This window comes from Bombina bombina, chromosome 7 (genome assembly GCF_027579735.1).
Source record: "Bombina bombina isolate aBomBom1 chromosome 7, aBomBom1.pri, whole genome shotgun sequence".
Lineage (NCBI taxonomy): Eukaryota > Metazoa > Chordata > Amphibia > Anura > Bombinatoridae > Bombina > Bombina bombina.
Window position 1 is genome coordinate 561,192,251 of NC_069505.1, and position 21,437 is coordinate 561,213,687.

Sequence of the window (21,437 nt, forward strand, 5' to 3'; positions counted from 1 at the left end):
AACAACATTCCATTTTACTTCTATTATCTAATTTGCTTCATTCTTTAGATATGCTTTGTTAAAGAAATAGCAATGCGCACGGGAGAGCCAATCACAGGAGGCATCTATGTGCAGCCACCAATCAGAAGCTACTGAGCCTATCTAGATATGCTTTTCAGGAAAGAATATCAAGAGAATGAAGCAAATTAGATAATAGAAGTAAATTAGAAAGTTGTTTAAAATGGTATTCTCTATCTGAATCATGAAAGAAAAAAATTTGGGTTTAATGTTCCTTTAAGCACAATTAAAGCTAACGCCCGTCAGGTTAGCGCATCCTCAGAGCTCTGGTTAATTGTTTTGCAAAACAAAAAAGTGTCACAAACACATAAAAAATACATTAGAAAGTACAGATACACTAATAATAACACCATCTATTAAAAGATATTTAAAAAAAAATATTTAACAAAAAAGTTATAAGGGCTCAAATATATGAGGTCTCAGGTGTTAGAGAAAAAACAGGCATATATACATATAAACACATAAACACATACATGTATATACATATATATATATAGTGTTTGGAACCATTTGCAGTCAAGTAGCTAAAATCATGAAAATGCATATTTATACAATATTGATATTTAATAAAGTGTTATACACTGTATTTACTGTAAATATTTCACATTCCAATTTTCGTCACATAGCAGAATATGTTCTATGTATTTTTAAACAGGTATATATATATATATATATATATATATATATATATATATATATATACTGTATATATATATATATATATATATATATATACTCTTTATCTGTATATATCTATACCTATATATACTTATGTGTGTATATATATATATATATATATATATATATATATATATATATGAGGATCTAAGTTCCCTTTGAGCAGAGAACAGAAATGCTTCAGTAAACACTGCTGCTGCTGGTGGGAGGAACTGGTGCACAGTCTGGTTAGAGGGAAAGTGAAATCCTCTGGTAATGGGCAGTAACACTTCCTACAATACACTAACTGCAAGCTTGTCAGCGGTCCTGCTTTGTGATCGCCCCACATGGTGTGGAACACATGGTGCTTACATTTCTGTGTGGCTTGCTCTGAGGTTATTTAGTTCCCCTCAGCAGAAATACGATTATTGCACCTTAAGTGAGTGAGACTCTGTGACAGAGGAGGAGTCTGGAATTGCTGTCAGACACAGAGGTCTCAGCCTGCCCTGGAAAGGAAGGAGAGGGGAAGAAAGGAGGGTGTGAGAAACTGAAGCTTAGATGGCTATGCACCATATGAGTTAAAATCAAAGTATGGACACCATAGGTCTTGACATTAAACATGTGTTCATGCGAGTATAGTTTAGTTATTTTAAAGTTGTTTTAAAAAAAGTTCTGTGTTTCACCAAAGAAAAAATGTGCTCATCAAGCAGGGAAGAGTCATGTCCTTCCAACTTCCTGTTTTCTCTCTGTTTGGAATTCCTTTTAGTTCTTCCAGAGATAGCTGGGAAGAGGTTTGCAAAGAAAATCCATATGTACACACAAAGGAGCATAGTCCTTGCAATTAAAAGTGTTTGTGAAACATCTTGAAGTAGGATAAGCCCAATGACTTTATTTTATACACCAACAGTCGGCTAGATTACAAGTCGCGCGCTGATTGCAGCACGCACGCAATATGTTTTTTCTATGGGCTCCCCAGAAACACGGAGCTTCAAGCTCCATTCGGAGCTTGATAATTCGGCCCCTTAGACTATACAGGTGGACTTTTTTAGCTGTAGCAGTTGAACATGGACATTCGCTTTATGAAAACAAATCTAGAAGTTCCACAAATGGTCGGTACTCGTTTAGTTTAAAACTAGAGAAATACTGAACAGAACAGGTGTCAAATAATCAAAATACAAAGTATTTTGAATATTTGGAACGAAAGATTCGGCCGAACCGAAAGTTTTACCTGTTCACGTATAATTTTTACTTTAGTGTTCCTTTAATATATATACTGTATATAGGCAACTGCCAGTTTCTTTTTCCTTCCTCTCTTATGTTTGAATATCAGTTAAAACAGCATTAACCTAACCTCTAGTGCCTTGTCATTTGCTCCATAGATATTAAGCAAGTGAAGATGGCTTAGATACAGAACTGAGGGCTGTTTTTAGGGACTGGTGAACCAGGCAGCTGCCCAAGGGTGCCAGGGGCCCTTAGGGTTGCTATGAGAAAGAGGAGAGCAGATAAGGGGCTGTACAAATAGTTCATTGTATTATTTTTTCTCTGGCGCACATTATTGTAGATTGCTACAGAGTTGCAGCCATTGCTTTTCCAGGCAGCGTCTTCCCTGAAGCAACCTCTTCACTATTTCCCTGCACAAGTGCCGTCAATTAGGCTTGTGCATTCTTATTCGGACAAATGACTATTCGTCTGAACATTGGTTAATTCTTCATTCAGAACAGAACCGAATGACCCAACAGCCGCCTGCATGAATGAAAAGAATAGAAAACTACATTTGTTTATATATAAACCTACACAGCCCTATACTATTAAAAGGCATAGCCATTTGGATCCTTCATTAAGATTCAAATGTGCAAGTAGGCAGACGCTCATGGCATTCGGCTCTTTTCACAACCGGATTTATTCTTAGTGAACAAACTAAGGTCTGGATTTGCACTGATCTTAGGGTGTTGAACTTTCCCATTGCAATAGCAATAACCAGCCACTTGTAATCTAGCTCAATATATTTTAATAAAATTACTAGATATGTGCATGGACAAAAAATTAATTTCATCTAGATTTTCTAAACATTCAGTTCAGCCGAATTTCATCAATGTGGGCATTCATTTCAGATGAATTTTGGATTAATATTTTTTACAGTTATTTCCAATAGGAACAGCAAATATAGACAACTGATATTAACAACAATCTTGCACTGTAAGATTGGAACAATCAGACTCACCAGAAACAGCAGTTATGAAGCAGCAGTCAAAAGACAGCTGCTCTATAACCCTGCCCGTCTGCTCTGAGCAGGCGGACAGACATTGCAACAATTCAAGTCAAGTCGAGTACAATTGTGTTGATTGACACCTCCCTGCGAGTCTGCAGGGGGGTGGCGTTGCACCAGCAGCTCTTGTGAGCTGCTGGTGCAATGCTGAATAAGGAGAGTGTATTGCTCTCCGCATTCAGCGAGGTCTGACGGACCTGATCCGTACTGTCGGATCAGGTCTGCCAGACCTTTGTTAAATAGGGGCCTGAGGGTCAATTTATTAAATTATATTTATTAAAGTCTCTCGTATCATGTCCGCAAGACATCGCTGACTGTGGACAGCATACGCTGTCCGTATTCAGCATTGCACAAGCAGTTCTAGTGAACTGCTTGTGCAATACCGCCCTCTGCAGATTCGTGGCCGCTAGCAGGGGGTGCCAATCCCCTGCTTTTTCAGAGGTGGCGTATGAGTTAAGGAGCAGCGGTCTATAGACCGCTGCTTCTTAACTCCTGTTTCTGGCGAGCTTGAAGGCTCGCACGGAAACAGGGTGAATTGGCCCAATTCGGCCAATAATAAATTGACCCCTATGACTGAATTTGAGTCAATGACTAGTTCACACATGGAAGTCACACAACTGCACATTCCAATAGATTTAGTCAAAGTTATTAAAAATGTCTGTGCCTCCTCTAGTATCCCAACTCCCTATGCTAGATTAAGAGGCCTATGTATCAAAGGTCTTGCGGACCTGATCCGACAGTGCGGATCAGGTCTGCAAGACCTCGCTGAATGCGGAGAGCAATACGCTCTCCGTATTGAGCATTGCACCAGCATCTCACAAGAGCTGCTGGTGCAACGCCGCCCCCTGCAGACTCGCAGCCAATCTGCCGCCAACAGGGAGGTGTCAATCAACCCGATCGTACTCGATCGGGTTGAATTGTGACTCGCCAGAAACACGGGCCCACAAGCTCCATACGGAGCTTGATAAATGGGCCTCTAAGCCTTGAATAGAAAAGCCTGAATTACTAAAATCCAACATTTAGTGCCTGACCAGCTGCCCTTAACAACATTCATTAGTAATACTATGGCAGGATTGGGCAGGGGGGACTTTAGACACATGAATGGTCAGACCTTCTGTACATCATTAGATGCAAAGGAGCTGATTGGCCAAACACTATAACTCCTTCCTCCCATTACTGAACCTTTTTTAGGACCAAACATCACAAACGAATGAACAAATCAAATTCGTCAAGCAATCATTCGGTCTTTGTCCATTTTGTCCAATAATGTATTAGGGTGTTTAATAAGTCACAGACAACTTGGCGAATCAGCAAAATGTGGTCCAATCTGAATTTGTCAGAATACCGAATGCTTATCTCTAAAAAAAAAAAGCAAAAAAAAAGCAACCCTCTTCAAATGTACAATACTCACTTCCATTTGTTCGTATTAACCACATCTATTCCCAAGACCTTCAAAGTTCTCACTGTGGCGTCTGATGGCCACATGACCCGCGGCCACTTCTGCAACCATTGACTAAAATGATTGAAGATAATAGGAATTAAATCCACGTCAACCTCTTGTCCCAACTTTTTTAAGGTGAGCGTGACCACTTGACAGTTTGGTTTTAACTGACAAGCTTCTACGTTGCTTGGGGCCTTATCTAAAATAAAAAAGAAATATTTATTAATATTAAAGACTATGGTCCTTTGAATAACAGTTATTATAATTATATTGTTTATAATGTGAATCAGCATTCCACAGGTCGATAGAGGAGTATAATACATTTTAGAAGATATTAGAGAGCACCACCTAGTGTTATAATTTTTATATTTGATATTTATCATTTTAACAACTATGTTATAATATACGGACAATGGCCTCTAGTTATGAAGCCGTCTACTTTCCTGCATTCGCCGGCCCAATACGCTCGCCTAAGCTCGCCTAACATCGCTGCCGCGGACCTGAATACGTTCGCCAAAGTTATTAAGAAAGCTGTCAAGAAGCCGCGCACCAAGTACGGAGCGATGAGCAGTGGACTGTTGTGAACTGACAGTCATAGATCTCGCTGCTCATCGGCTTCTTGGCAGCTTTCTTGCTAGCCTGTCACTAAGCACCCACACTATACTGTTTTACCCCCTAAACCGCTGCTCCCGGAGCCCCCCCGCACCTAAATAAACTTATTACCCCCTAAACCGCTGCTCCCGGAGCCCCCCCGCACCTAAATAAACTTATTACCCCCTAAACTGCCGCTCCCGGACCCCGCTGCAACTATAATAAAGTTATTACCCCCTAAACCGCCACTCCTGGACCCCGCCGCAACTCTAATAAATGTATTAACCCCATAAACCGCCGCTCTCTGACCCAGCCGCCACCTACATTATACCTATTAACCCCTAATCTGCCGCCCCCTATACCGCCGCCACCTATATTAAAGTTATTAACCCCTATCCTGTGGATCCCGGACCCCGCCGCAACTAAATAAATTGTTTAACACCTAAACCGCCGCACCCGGAGCCCACCGCCACCTACATTACATTTATTAACCCCTATCCTGCCACCCACTACACCGCCGCCACCTACATTAAACTCATTAACCCCTAAACTGCTGCTCCCAGACCCCACCACAACTAAATTAAATGTTTAACCCCTAAACCGCCGCTCCCGGACCCCGCCGCCACCTATATTAAACTTAGTAACCCCTATTCTGCCCCCCTATACCGCCGCCACATATATTAAACTTATTAACCCCCTAAGTCTAACACTAACACCCCTCTAACTTTAATATTATTTTAATAAATCTAAATAAAACTTACTATTATTAACTAAATTATTCCTATTTAAAAATAAATACTTACCTGTAAAATAAACCCTAAGATAGCTACAATATAATTAATAATTATATTGTATCTATTTTAGGATTTATTTTTATTTTACAGGCAACTTTGTATTTATTTTTAACAGGTACAATAGTTATTAAATAGTTATTAACTATTTAATAACTACTAGCTAAAATACTTACAAAATTACCTGTAAAATAAATCCTAACCTAAGTTACAATTAAACCTAACACTACACTATCATTAAAATAATTACATAAATTAACTACAATTACCTAAAATTAAATTCAATTAAATAAACTAAACTATAGTAAACCCCCCCCCCCACTAAATTACAGAAAAGAAAAAAATACAAGACGTTTAAACTAATTACACCTAATCTAAGCCCCTAATAAAATAATAAAGCCCCCCCAAAATAAAAAAAATGCCCTACCCTATACTAAATTACAAAAGGGCTTTTTGCGGGGCATTGCCCCAAAGTAATCAGCTCTTTTACCTGTAAAAAAAAAATACAACCCCCCCAACATTAAAACCCACCACCCACATACCCCTACTCTAACCCACCCAAACCCCCCTTAAAAAAAAACTAACACTAACCCCCTGAAGATCTCCCTACCTTGAGTTGTCTTCACTCAGCCGAGCCGAATTCTTCATCCAAGCAGGGCAAGAAGAGGTCCTCCATCCGGCCGAAGTCTTCATCCAAGCGAGGCAAGAAGAGGTCCTCCATACGGTAGAAGTCTTCATCCAAGCGGGGCAGAAGAGGTCCTTCATCCGGTAGAAGTCTTCATCCAAGCGATGTCTTCAATCTTCATCCAACCGCGGCTCCATCTTCCAGACCTCCGACGCGGAACATCCTGCTGGCCCGACGGACTAAAGACGAATGAAGGTTCCTTTAATGGACGTGTAGATAGTGAAAGAAGAATAGAAGAAGGCGCCACAATAGTGCTCTATCAATGAGGATAAAACAATCACGCGCAAGATAAATGCACACTTACAGGATCCAGAGCACTTGAGAAGTGCCACAGGTACGATCTGAACTATTTCAGCTGTTCAGCAAGCTATCCTTTCGTGTGAGCTGCAACGCCAAACCCGCTGTTCTCTTCAGAGGTAGCTAGTCAACAAAAGGTGCATTAAAGTTGAGCACAAGAGAACAGCGGGTTTGGCATTGCAGCTCACACGAAAGGACAGCTTGCTGAACAGCTGAAATAGTTCAGATCGTACCTGTGGCACTTCTCAAGTGCTCTGGATCCTGTAAGTGTGCATTTATCTTGCGCATGATTGTTTTATCCTCATTGATAGAGCACTATTGTTGCGCCTTCTTCTCTTCTTCTTTCACTATCTACAGATCCCTGCTTGTTTGTCTAACAACATTTGAAGAAGTTTTGCTGCCACTTTTCTTTTCTACTTACGATCATTAAGGACTTATTTCCTTGATACACCCTATTTGGGGGACCAAGTTTGTGGTTTGAATTTTACCTAATTATTGCTTTGCATACGAACATTTTATTGCACTGTACTATCTATGATTATTATATTTCACTGTATTTATGATCGGAACAGCCAATAGAATGCGAGGTCAATCCGATTGGCTGATTGAATCAGCCAATCGGATTTTTCCTACCTTAATTCCGATTGGCTGATAGAATCCTATCAGCCAATCGGAATTCAAGGGACGCCATCTTGGATGATGTCCCTTAAAGGAACCTTCATTCGTCTTTAGTCCGTCAGGCCAGCAGGATGTTCCGCATTGGAGGTCTGGAAGATGGAGCCGCGGTTGGATGAAGATTGAAGACACCGCTTGGATGAAGACTTCTACCGGATGGAGGACCTCTTCTGTCCCGCTTGGATGAAGACCGGATGGAGGACCTCTTCTTGCCCCGCTTAGATGAAGAATTCGGCTCGACTGAACGAAGACGACTCAAGGTAGGGAGATGTTCAGGGGGTTAGTGTTAGGTTTTTTTAAGGGGGGTTTGGGTGGGTTAGAGTAGGGGTATGTGGGTGGTGAGTTTTAATGTTGGGGGGGTTGTATTTTTTTTTTACAGGTAAAAGAGCTGATTACTTTGGGGCAATGCCCCGCAAAAAGCCCTTTTAAGGGCTGGTAAAAGAGCTGGTTACTTTGTAATTTAGAATAGGGTAGGGCATTTTTTTTTATTTTGTTTTTTTTAATTATTTTATTAGGGGGCTTAGGTTAGGTGTAATTAGTTTAAATGTCTTGTATTTTTTTTCTGTAATTTAGTGGGGGGGTTTTGTACTATAGTTTAGTTTATTTAATTGAATTTAATTTTAGGTAATTGTAGTTAATTTATGTAATTATTTTAATGATAGTGTAGTGTTAGGTTTAATTGTAACTTAGGCTTGGATTTATTTTACAGGTAATTTTGTAAGTATTTTAGCTAGGTAGTTATTAAATAGTTAATAACTATTTAATAACTATTGTACCTGGTAAGTTGCCTGTAAAATAAAAATAAATCCTAAAATAGCTACAATATAATTATTAATTATATTGTAGCTATCTTAGGGTTTATTTTACAGGTAAGTGTTTATTTTTAAATAGGAATAATTTAGTTAATAATAGTAAGTTTTATTTAGATTTATTAAAATAATATTAAAGTTAGGGGGGTGTTAGTGTTAGACTTAGGTTTAGGGGTTAATAAGTTTAATATATGTGGCGGCAGTATAGGGGGGCAGGATAGGGGTTAATAAGTTTAATATAGGTGGCGGCGGGGTCCAGGAGTGGCAGTTTAGAGGTTAATATATTTATTATAGTTGCGTGGGGTCCGGGAGCAGCGGTTTAGGGGTTAATAAGTATAAAGTAGGTGGCGGCGGTGTAGGGGGGGCAGATTAGTAGTGTTTAGACTCGGGGTACATGTTAGGGTGTTAGGTGCAGACACTTCCCATAGGAATCAATGGGATATCGGGCAGCAGCGAACATGAGCTCTCGCTGCTGTCAGACTCCCATTGATTCCTATGGGATCCGCTGCCTCCAGGGCGGCGGATTGAAAACCAGGTACACTGGCCCGGAATAGTGGCGAGCGTACCTGGTTGTTCTTTGATAACTACCAAAAGTAGTCAGATTGTGCCGAACTTGCATTCGGAACATCTGTAGTGACGTAACCATCGATCTGTGTCGGACTGAGTCCGGCGGATCGTAGGTTACATCACTAAATTCTACTTTTGCCGGAGGTAGGGCTTGAAAATACGCTGCGGAATTCCAGCTTATTTGCGGTTGACGGCTTGATAACTAGAGGCCAATGTATCAATAGCTATCTACAACCAAAAATATAAAATTTAGGATTAAAAAGACAGCTCTATATAAAAATTGTCTAATATTGGAACCCCAAAAATATAACCATAAAACAATTTTATTTGTGCATTGTAGAGTATACATATTATACAAAAATATATAAACAGGTATTTGTAAATCACAATTATGTAATCACAATTTTTAAACATAAAAATGTGATATTTCTTTAAACTAATATCACCTATTGGTGTTAGTCTGACCAGGCAAGTGCTGCAGTCTTTTTATCTCTGTGTTTTTAGGATTGTTTTTTTTAAAGAACTATCACATGTTTGTGATTTACAAATACCTGTTTATATTTTTTGTATAATATGTATACTGTACAAATGCACAAATAAAATTGTTTAAGGCGTAGAATACATACAACATAAACAACAAAATAGAAGGCAATACAATAAAAAAATACAGAGCCTTAAATGAGATAGCACATATTTTAGGCTGTAGTGGCATAGGGGAGAAAGGTGAGTGGGAAATTAAAGTGCAATATAAGTTATGAGGGGGCAATTGCATTGATATAGAGTGAAAGTAGCTATGGGGGAGGTTTGATACTTTAACGAGATCTAACACTTGGTCTTACTTATGTGGTACTGATGAATTTGTGACATAGACTATCCAAGATATTGAAAATTAAGGCATATATACCACTATTCACCCAAGGATGTTAATACGTAACATAAGAAGTACAGTAATGGTAAATAGTATGAAAACCATCCGCAGTGCACAGTGTATTGTAGTCACTATATAGGACCTATAAATATAAAGATGCTTATAGATAGCAAGTATAACAAAGAAGTAGAAAGCTATTGCACACATTGTAATTTCTAGGGATTATATTGATAGAGGCTCGCTATAGCAAAATTGGGATGGTTTTCCCAGTTGCAGTATAAACACGCCACATTCTGAGTAAAACTGCAGGAGCACGTAACAATAACTTTTTAACGGCATATAGCAAACACTGAATGTGAAGTCTGCCTAAAGGAGACAGGAGGAGATTATTGCATTTACAACTATTTGTGAAATGACAATCACACATAACTATACCATGATCTGAGACATATATCCGGCTATTAATATCAAGAGCCTACTCTTAGCCTTATATCTACTAACTCTAAGAACAATGGTAATGAACTAGGACGATATATGGCTACTCCTGGGCATGGTACTGTATCGTAAAATATAATTATATTATTTGGCATTGTATATTGTGATTCTGATATTTGTTCAGGCAAGTCTATAATACAGAGACTTTAAAAGGGATGCATCTAGCCTATAAATTTGACTTATATCAGTTGATGGGTGGGATTTACCTATGTTCTTAGGAAGACTTCTATGTTATACACATAGAAAAATTGGTTACTGAAGCAATAGTACATAACTATTAATGGTGTGGATTTTGGCATTCTTTACCATGTTAATACCCAAGAATGTAGTAAATGTAAGTTGCCAAAGTGTGCAGGGTGTTAAAGCTGGCTGCAATAGGGGAGTCTGATGCACTACAACATATCTCAATACTAGAAATACCTCCCTATATATATATATATATATATATATATATATATATATATATATATATACAGTATATATGTGTGTTTGTGTGTATCTCTCTCTCCCCACACTATATGTGAAGCAGTTAATTGCAGTGGTGATTGAGGTCCTTATTGCTGCAGCCTCTCATTTTGTGTCATTAGGATGATTTGAGCCTCTCACACTTCCTGTCCTTTGTTCTTACTAGCTTCTACACTATATGTGAGTGCATGTGTTTATGTGCTGCAGCCTCTCATTTTGTGTCATTGTGCAACCTGCTAATTTTATCGTACATTTAAGATATCTCTATGGGCTCATATATGTGCTACTTGGGCGTATCATAGTGAGTGCCTCACTAATCTCTGACCTCACCGCACGGATAGGTCAGAGATGATTCATCTAATTTTCCAGCACCAGTTATATCTGACCAACTGGTAGTGAGAGCAAAGGTTCCCAGCACAACTATGCCCTCTATTTTGAAAAAGCAACATCAAGGGGGGTCTAAATATACACCAGATAACACAGTTTTTGTAGGACCACCCAATGATAGTAGGGTGGGGAATGTAGGCCAAAGTGACAAACAAGATCTGGAACAGGTTTTTTCCCTCCCCCCAAAGAAACCAGAGGGTGGGGGGAGGGGAAGAGGGGGACAGTCAGGCCAGTCAAGCCACATCCGTCAATCCACCAGACGGGGCAGACAAGGGAGCAAGTATCAGTGAATGATATTAATGTAATCAATTTGTCCGATTATATTTTGTCTGACATGGAAATAAAAGTGTTGAGTTTGGGACTGGGCTTTGTTCCGTCACAAAAATTTAACCTGTTCAACACCCTAATAGATGTTAATAAATTAATCAGAGGACTAACAGTACGTAAATTCTACTCAAGTAGGGCTAATGAGGACATAAATCTGACCTCTTTGAAGCAGGATAGACACCAAATTACTGACAAACTTCCCTTCATGGAGGAATGCGACATTTTGAATTTAGAAACTTTGTTGCAGGAAGGAGCGACAGATGATGCTGTGACGGAGGTCCAGATGCCAAAATTTAAGACATCATCTAGGTTCTATCCAATGCAATATAGGGGAGACATATTGGAAACCTTCCAAAAGAGAGTCGAAAGGGACCTGACATTATTACACCAGGCCACACCTAATAACCAGTATAATTTGAATTATAAAGAGAGAGAAGCTCTGAGGAAACTTCAAACTAATGATAATCTGGTTATTAGAAACGCAGACAAAGGTGGCTCGGTGGTGGTAATGTCAAGAAACCAATTTATCACAGAAGCCGAAAGACAGCTACATGATAACAGATTTTATCAGGTGCTAGGAGGGGACCCTACAAACAGATACAGGAGAGAATTGGCGCAGATCATTGATGATGGCAGGGAAATGGGTATTCTGGATGGGTCTACCTGTGACTACTTCCTGGTGGACAATCCAGTAACACCTATTTTTAATCACCTACCCAAGGTGCACAATCCCTGGAGGGAGTCACGGGTAGACCCATCGTGAGTGGGATAGGTTCTCTCCTTGAAAGGACCTCACAGTGGCTTGATGGAATTTTGCAACCCATTGTGGGGAGACTAACTAGCTTTTTACAGGATACGACACACGTTTTGAGGCTGATGGAAAACGTGGCATGGGAGGAAACTGACATGTGGCTCACCATTGATGTTAGAGCACTGTACACCTCCATACCGCATGAGAAGGGTTTGGAGGCAGTTGAATTCTTTTTGAGGTGAAATACAGGCTTTTCTGAGGACTCAGTGGAGTATATACTCAGAATTACGCGCTATCTTTTGACACACAATTATTTCTCCTTTGAGGGGGTTTTCTATCTCCAGCGATGCGGGACAGCAATGGGCGCTAAATTTGCGCCCTCTTTCGCCAACCTCTATATGGGGTGGTGGGAGCTGTCCCGTGTCTATGGAGATGGGAACCCCTACAGGGGAAATATACAATTCTATCGGCGCTACATTGATGATCTGCTCCTGGTGTGGAGGGGAACAGTGGAAGATGCTAAGACTTTTGTGGAATGGTTAAACAACAACGACTTTGGGTTGGAGTTCACCTTTGAACTAAATAAATATCAGATCAATTTTTTGGATCTCACTCTGAAGGGGATTCCCAAGGTCGGGGTTGAAACCGAAGTCTACAGAAAGCCTATAACAGGCAACACACTACTCCACGCCAGGAGCAGTCATCCAAAACAGGTGTTTAGATCAGTCGCAAAGGGCCAATTTACCAGACTAAAACGCAATTGTAGTAGTCCGAAACAGTATGAAAAACATGCTGATCGATTATCAGAACGACTAAAAACGAGAGGATATAAGCAATATGAAATACAGAAAGTAAGACAGGAGGTCAATACCACTGGCAGAACTAAACTGCTGGAAGAAGCTGAAACTAAATCTGCAAAAAGTGGGGAAATGTACTTTGTAACAGACTATAGCACCCAATACAATAAAATATGCCAGATAATAAGTAAACATTTCAAAATGCTAGCAGCAGATAATGCGTTGACTGGTGTGGTAGAGCATGGTTGCAAATATTCTTTCAGAAAAGGAATAACCATGGGTAACCTTTTGGCTCCCACCCAATTAAAGAAATCCCGAAGGGAAGAATCTAGCTCCTGGCTTAGGTTCAAGGGGGTGTATAGGTGCAGCAATGTAACGTGCAAGGCATGCGAGCACCTTTTAATAGGAGAAGGATTCAGAAGTAGTGTTACAAATGAAATTTACAATCATAAAAAATGTATGAATTGTTGAAACACGTTTTCAATATACCTAGCAAACTGTGTGGAATGTAACCTACAGTACGTAGGTATGACAGCAAGAGAGACACGGGTGCGCATCAGAGAGCATCTCTTGGATATCAAGGCGGGCACCCTGACAACCCCTCTTGTCCAGCATTTCAAGTTGTTCCATAACAAAGAAAGTGTCAACTTCAAATGGACTATAATTGAAACAGTGGATGCAGGGCCAAGGGGGGGGGGGGGGACAGGGAGTCCGCACTTGCTAAAAAAGAGGTGTTCTGGATATTCAAATTGGGGACCAGGTACCCCAAAGGATTAAATTCCTCTTATGACCTAATAAACCACTGGATATAAATAAAGTAATTGTCCAGCCACCAGATAACCTTAGATCACATAAATCACTGTCTTAATACAGTTAGAGATCTAAAGAGGTCATTATAATATTATATTGATATAAGCATTATATTATCCCACATACTAACCCTAATATTATTGGGGTATAAAATAAAAAATAAAAAATAATTGCGGTTATTCCAGCCCTTATGGCTTTATTACATACCCAGCATGGTTTAAGGGATACATTGCTACATCATTATGACATTATCTGAGTTAATGGTAGACACGAATAAATAGATACCTAAATTGATAAGGTGGTCACTTTATGGGTTATGCAGGGCAATAGGGATTAGTCTATTAGTGAGAGGTAACCTTAGCCTAATTTTGTCTTTTCAGGCATTAAGTACTGAGCAGCTCTAGCTATAATTACAACGTTTAGCTATTGAAGTAAACAACATTACTACTCGCATTATGACATTCCCAAATTAGACACATACTTTGATATCATTATTTCTATATAAGTAAGGGTTATATGCAATACAGGTTATTTTGAAAGTAATATGATTTACATGTATTGAACAGAGTCACTGGAAAGGAATGAGTTAACCTTGTTACTGTCATTCAGCCAATGAAATGTTTTTACACCTTTTTTAAGCTCTGCAGTAATGAAGGTTTTTCATGAGCTATGACTACGGCATATAGCCGAAACGCGTAAGCTTGTTGATGTTATCTGAAGGGCAGCATTCCTGTATACCTGTTTTTTAAGGATAATAAAGCTGAAAGTTTTGATTTCAACACTGCGACTCCAGCACTAAATTATTTGCTTGGATATGAGCCGAACCTCTGGAGCCAGCAGTCTAACATTTACCCAGTGACAAGCTAATGGTTACGTACAAGGTGGATGAGTGAGGACCGCTGTTCGGAACCGAAGCATCGGGGACTTCTTACCCCCCGCAAGTCGGCATTTTCCGGTGACGTCAGACCTGTGAGCCGGGTGAGTCATGATGGCGGCGACTGATGGGACAGCTTGTTGAGCGTGGAAACTCCAAGGCGTGGTATATGGACCAGTGTGCGCCCGAAGTGAATATACTCACGGCTCTTCAAGTGCAGGCACTATCCCGGTCACAAGCCGTGAAGAGGGGGGTAAGTACCTTTAGAATTCTTTTGAATCCTCATCCACAAGCTGACATAAGTCAGAACTAACCCATTGGTAAACCACGGAGGGGTTTGTTCTTTTTCCCAGTTGTGGGGAATGAACTTTTGTGTATATACTCACCGCACGGTGGCCTATGAGTGGACTATCACCTGACAGGCACATGTGAGAGGGCACAGCATATAATAGTAACAGCCTCACATCCTTAATACAATATAATAACTCCAAGTGGAATCAGTAACAGACAGATAACAAACAGGCTTGATATAAAAATTTAACATTACTATATGTAAACTTTTAGTACATAGCAGGGAGAAGAATATAACCTTAGACCAACACAGCAACCTAAAAAATTTGTGTATATTAGAAGGGGTCATAGTTCTCTAAAAGATGAGAGCAGACAAGGGGAGCTGTAGCATCCTCAATGAATAGCCTCCACAATTATATATAAGTAATATTGCAATACAAGAAACCATTTGTTCCAATAGAGAAGTGTTTTAGAAGGAAGGCTTGTGGTAGTGATATCTGCTATTACATTTAGTGGAGTCTGTTAGTAAGCTCTAAAAGAGCATTAATCTTTATGTAGGAGAGGTTCCCCTACATCTATATAGAGGGAAAATAAATCTCTGTAAATACCAAGAACATAGATAACAAACGTAAGACAATTATAGATAGCATAACTGTAAGTCAAAATGCATTTCTGACAGAAATATGTAAGCTAAGAGTACCGAGTTAAATTTAAAACTTTTAGTTGTCATGCTATTGGAGTCTCAGGTTAGTGAAGAGCATATCTGTGGGACTAGCCAACTGCAAGATAAACCCTAAATAGCTGCTAAATAAAGTATAGTGAGCTTGAACATTCAGCAAGTCGTCCGGGTTATAGTTACTATTGGATAGTGTCCGCCATACCTGTTTGGGAACAGTTAAGATCAAGATAAATGTATTTTAACTTCTAACAGTAGTTTAAAAAGTTGTGAGCATTCAAGAAGTCCTCCCGGATATAATTACTAATAAGTAATGTCTGTTACAACCGTTTGGCACAGTTTCTGGTGGTCCTCAACTAATTCCCAATTTCAAGTCCGGCATGGTGTATAAAATATGTCAAACCTGCATGTTCTCAGCACACATGGACCATCCCATTCCTGCTAACCAGAGCACAATAATCGCATAGCTTCTCAGGTTCCAGTTGACATGTTTAGAAGTCTCATGTTTCTCAGTTAGCTCCACTAAGTATTCCACAACATGTAGGGAGCTAGTTTGGGTGTCAATGCTGCACCAAGTGCTCCCGCGCCTTCACACCTTGGTATCCAGAGCGGGCGGAAGGGAGTGCTGAGATTAGGCTCCATGCCGGGGAGCCGGCCGCATATCCCCAGCGAGAAGCCAAAGGTGAGACACATGTTTTCTATGGAGGAGCTGCCATCGGATGTAAGAGGAGTCGGCTTGTAGGTCTGCAGCTGACTGCAATGTCTCGAGAAGTCTCCTTCTATCTGTCAAACCGGGCTCAGAGTCCCCAGTGCTGCTGTGTCTTAGTAATTCTGTGGATCTTATTGTACTCTCAACCTCGTCTACACAGACCACGATCTGCAGAGTGGTTGGCAGGCAGGGAAGGAGCCCTTTTCCACTGAAGGTTCATCCACCTCAGTTACCCTATCAGAAAACCACCATACTACTCCATGTAGTATAGAGGGTCTTGGGTTTAATAGCTGAAATCAAAGTTGTATATTTATAGATAAGACATTTATATTAGTTTTTAAAGTCAGGAGCTGCACCTAAACACGTCCAGCCACTCCAACAGTTGGCTCCGCCCCCTGCTGTTATTTATGTAATGCACTAAGGACATTCCTTATAGGCCATTGCAATGTCCTGAGGTTTCTGGAAGTCAGTGGAAAAAAAAATAGATTTGGAGGCTGATGCAGCAGTCACTCGGGAGGTTAAGGGGGAGTTGCTTTGTAAAAATGTTCTTCCCTACACTGGAACCCGATTTTTGAAGCTGCGATGGATAAGCCAGTTTGTCTAGAACCCAAGGGACCTGAGGATTAAAGTGTTAGCATGTAAAAGCTATGGATTTGCAAAGTAACTGACTTTTAAGATATGCCCTGTATATGCTGGGAGCATAGGAGGAGGGTGCGTTTGACCAGAGGGAGGAAATAGGCCCCGGGAGGGTTTTGAGGAGTGGTTACGGTGGGGGGTAGAAAAGGGCAGGAGCGTGAGATTGGCGCCATTCCAAAAAATAAAAAGTTAGTGTTATAGTGGGGTTGCCTGTGAGTCTCAGTTTTATCTCCTTTGGCATGGAGATTGAGGAGATCCTGGGAAACTCAGGATGATGCCGGTGATAAGGGTTGGCCTGGGCTACAGAGCAGCTATCCAGATTCCTTGGGGACAAAGCAGGGAGCTCAAAGGAGCCTTCTTCAGTGGTGAGGTCCCGTCCCACGCGGCGCTGTCAGCCCGCCTGGATCGGTTTTAGGCCCTGAGCAGAGTCAGGGAGGAATGCGCAGAAGAAGAAGTCCGAGCAGTGACTCCAGAAGGCTGTCCCACCACACTTTCACGCCGTCCGGTGTGTTGCAGGAGGTGCGCCCTGTAGGTGGAATGACAGCGGATCAGCCAATCGTTGGTTGTCGTGGACATCCATGGGGCATCGACGGATGCTCCAGGTGAGGACTTACTGGACCAGTCGCATGGCCCGGTTGGGCCTGAGATAGTAGTGGGCTCTGGGGAAGGACGGTGCTGGTGGAGCAGTAGAAACTGAAAATGTGGCTAGGCAGGTGGCATTCTTGGACAGGGGTTCGGATAGGGGTAGTGGAAGCTTGGTGGTTAGGCAGCCTGTAACCGTGTTCAGGGAGAGGTCAGCGGTGGTGAACCCCGCTGTGTCTACTGGGGTTAGAGTGGGTTTCATGGGGAAGATGTTATGCCCCCTCCCCCAATTATAGGGCTTCAGGGAGTGGTGTTGGGACTCTTTCTGCTGGGATGTAACATTTTGTTCTGGGGGGTCATTCTGGTTGCTGTGATAGGTGGGTTGATGCGCCTTTCTGCAGCTGATGAGGTGTTGGATGTTGAAAATAACCATGTTCTCGTCGAACTTCAGGTGTAGCTTTTGGGTTCTAGGAGCTCAGCTGTGGAACTGCAGGAGGGTTTGGGGACCTGCAGACGGAGGGGGAAAGAGGATTCCTTCTGCCTGGATGAATCATGGAGCAGAGTCTATTTCCTTTGGACCCCGCGATGACGGCTCGGCTGGGTGAGTCAGTTGATGTCTGCGGTAAGGTCAGGTGTGTACCGCTCCAGTAAGCTGGAAAAAACTATGGGGGTGGGATACTATATGAGGGGTACAGGCCAAGCCTGGGAGAAGGTAGGGAGTTTCAGGCAAAAGTCCCTTTTTAGCCAGTAGTTTCTTACGGCCCGGCATGGTCAGGTTCAGTTGTGCGTGCAAAAGGCAGAGGGGATGTAGGATGGAAGTCTCCTGATAGAGGCAGGGTGGGTTTTAAGAACAGAGCGTGGAGGGGGGATACCACCTCTAGCAGGGGGAGTGCCTAGTGCTAAGCGATACAGGGATGTTGGTGGGTGGAGCACTAGGGCAGTACATACTGGGCATAGAGGCCAAGACGCTGTCAGGAGTTCATTGGAGGCTAATCATACAGAATTGGTGTTTTCACAGGTGCCGCAAGTTTGTACATGGTCTCTGGACAGGGACTCATCTTCGTGGGGGACATCTCAAGGACTGCTGCCTGAGGAGGGGGAGAACAGGCTACTACCTCTGTGGCAGGTGAGACAAGTCCGGAGGTCACACCGACTGTGGGGGTTTTGATGCTGGGTGTGTGGGGGGTGTCTGGCGGTAGTGTGCATTACTGTTTATTTGTTGGAAGGGTTGAGGGAGTTGTTATGTAGAAGTTGAGTCCTTGATGGATCTGCCCCTCCCCAGTCGCTGCCGGCTAAGGCATGGGCACCTTTAATGACTGGGTGTTCTGATGGTTGGGTCTGGTGGTATCCATGGTGGCACACAGCAAATGGCTCCTGCTGGGCCTGGAGGGGGTGCAGGCCCAGGCGTTTCGGGTGTCCCCACTGTAGCATGGGTCAACCCCCAAATTACAGGTTGCCGATACTGCTAAATCACAGTCTTGACTGTGTTCTATAGGGTCCATTGGGCATGCACCTTAGTAAGGGAGACTAGGGATAAGAGTTGGGAAACGGGAGTATGATTGAGTTGTTTTCCTTGCTTCTGTTGGAGGAAGGACGAGCGTAAAAAGCGATATAGGAAATGTTTCCTAAACATTTACGAACTGATTTCCAGGCTTTTGTGATTTAGTGCTATTGTCATGTCTGACAAATTTTCTGAGCAATGGGCCCTCTGTTTTGTTATCTGGACGAGATAGCCGCTGTTCAGCATACATATGTGGGTATGGCGTGGTGGATGTATACGAGCATTTTTGTCAGCGTCTCACTGTTAAGCCTGTCATGAAGTGGGATGACCGTGATATGGGTCTATGGTTTAAGGTTATGACCTCCCGTAAGGGTGGCACAGCCCCTTTCGAGCAACGGGCCGGCAGACCGTCAGCAACAACAAGTTCGCCTGCATGCTTTGTATTTAGATGAGGGTCAGTGCAAGTTGGGGTTCCTCCTGCAAGTTTAGCCACGAGTGCTCCTGCTGTGGGGGGTTCACATGCCTTCACAAAGTGCTTCAAAAAAGAAAGGGCAGCTGGTAAGCCCCGATGGGCATAAGGAAGGGGTGTCCCCAATCAGGGTGTAAACGATGGAGAGCTGGTTAGGTTGCTATGCCAGTGAGAGGGATTGTAGGAGAGGGAAGCCATGCTGTTGCATGGGATTTTCTTTTGGCTTTGTTATTACTTCTGTGGGGGAGGTCTGAGGGTTTATCAAGTAGCTGGAGATTTTGGTGTACCGATTGCTATGAAAAAATCTGAGGACCCAGGTCACAGGTACCTAATTTTTTTAGGTATAACTATTGATTCGGATTTTTATGGAATGTAGACTTCCCAGCAGCAAGATTGCGGACATGCTGCAGGATTTGCAATACTTCTTATCGGCTAACAAAGTTAAATTGGTAGAAATGCAGTCTTTTCTGGGAAAATTGAATTTTGCTTACCGGATTATTCCTTTGGGGGAGAGTTTTTTTACCGCCCGCTTTCTCTGGCTACAGCAGGGATTCGGCGGCCTCATCATTTCATACGACTGACTGCACTGCTTAAGAAGGATCTGCGGGTATGGTTTGTTTTCCTTGAGCACTTTAATGGATCTGCTTTCATCCAGGCTCCGAGAGTCTCCAATGAGGAACTAGGTCTCGTAACGGATGCCGCTGATAGTAAAGGGTTTTAGAGCTATTCTGGGTAATAAGTGGTGTGCGTCTGAATGGCCCTCTGAGTGGAGATTGATGGTGGCCCTGTTTATGTTGGAGGATGTAATCAGGGACAGGTCTATCCTCTTTTCAACTGATAATATGGGCGTGGTGGCCGCCATTAACAGCTTGCGTTCTTCTTCACCACCGGTGATTAGGATGTTGAAAGTTTTTGTGCTGCAGTGTATGCGGTTGAATGTCTCTGTGCATGCTACACATATACCAAGGGTGCAAACGTAATTGCTGATGCTCTTTCTCGTTAGCAGTGGCAGCATTTTCGAGAGCTGGCGCTTCAGGCAGACATAGAGGGGAAGGATTTCCCGGAATCCCTGTGGGACCTTGGAACAGGGGACTTGCCAATTTAGTAAGTGCATCCTTGGCTCGTAGTACGTGGTCTGCTTACTCAAAGTTATGGGCCGATTGGGAGGAGCAGTTGACAAACAATGGGTTAGTGGATAGCGATGGGGAGTGTCAAAGAGATCTGTTGGAGTGGATTTGGAGTTGGAAGTTGGAGAGACTTTAATTTTCTGCTGTGGATAAGAGGTTGTCGGTCCTTGCATTCCGGTTCCGGTTACTGCAGGTGACTGACATTACAAAATTGTTTTGCATATGGCAGGTGGTAAAATGGCTTAAAAGAGGGAGTTGCCTGTTGACTTTCGTCACCCGATTTCTTTTGCATTATTGGTCAGGCTCTGTGAGGCATTGAAGGATGTATGCTCCTCGGGCTATGAGGTGATACTGTTTCAGGTGGCTTTTTCATTGGCCTTCTTTGGGGCTTTCCAGATATCTGAGTTAATTAGTGCCAATCAATGGGTTCATGGTGGTTTGGGTGCTGAAGATGTGGGGGTGACGGACTCGCAAGTGTCCATCCTCTTGCGTAGGTCCAAGACGGATCAGTTGGGTACAGGTAAATCAGTGGTTTTGTTTCCCATGGGAGTCAGCGCTTGTCCTTGCTTGGATATGCAGCGTTTTCTTATAGTACGGCCAATGGTGGGGGGATCACTGTTGGTGCATGTTGACGGCAGGGCTCTGTCTCACTATCAGTTCTGGGCTGTGTTGGTGAAGGCCCTGATGATTTTGGTTTTAAATCCAGGGGATTTTGGGTCCCAATCTTTTTGAATAGGGGCGGCTACGGAGGCCTCGGTGTTGGGTTTAAGTGATGAAGTGATACGGGGGTGGGGAGGTGGAACTCTAATCGGTTCCGTACTTATGTGCGGCCTTAG

At 42.2% G+C, this 21,437-nt stretch overlaps 1 protein-coding gene across 2 annotated transcripts in view; it reads right to left on the reverse strand.

Annotated features, from left to right (window-relative positions):
• The window catches only part of LOC128667050 (protein mab-21-like 3), a 57,350-nt gene that overhangs the window by 8,620 nt on the left and 27,293 nt on the right, over nucleotides 1-21,437 (reverse strand). For both annotated transcript variants that reach the window (XM_053721931.1, XM_053721930.1), the window contains exon 5: nucleotides 4,392-4,620. In XM_053721931.1, the coding sequence (XP_053577906.1) occupies nucleotides 4,392-4,620 (229 nt within the window). The remainder of the gene's footprint in view (nucleotides 1-4,391; nucleotides 4,621-21,437) is intronic.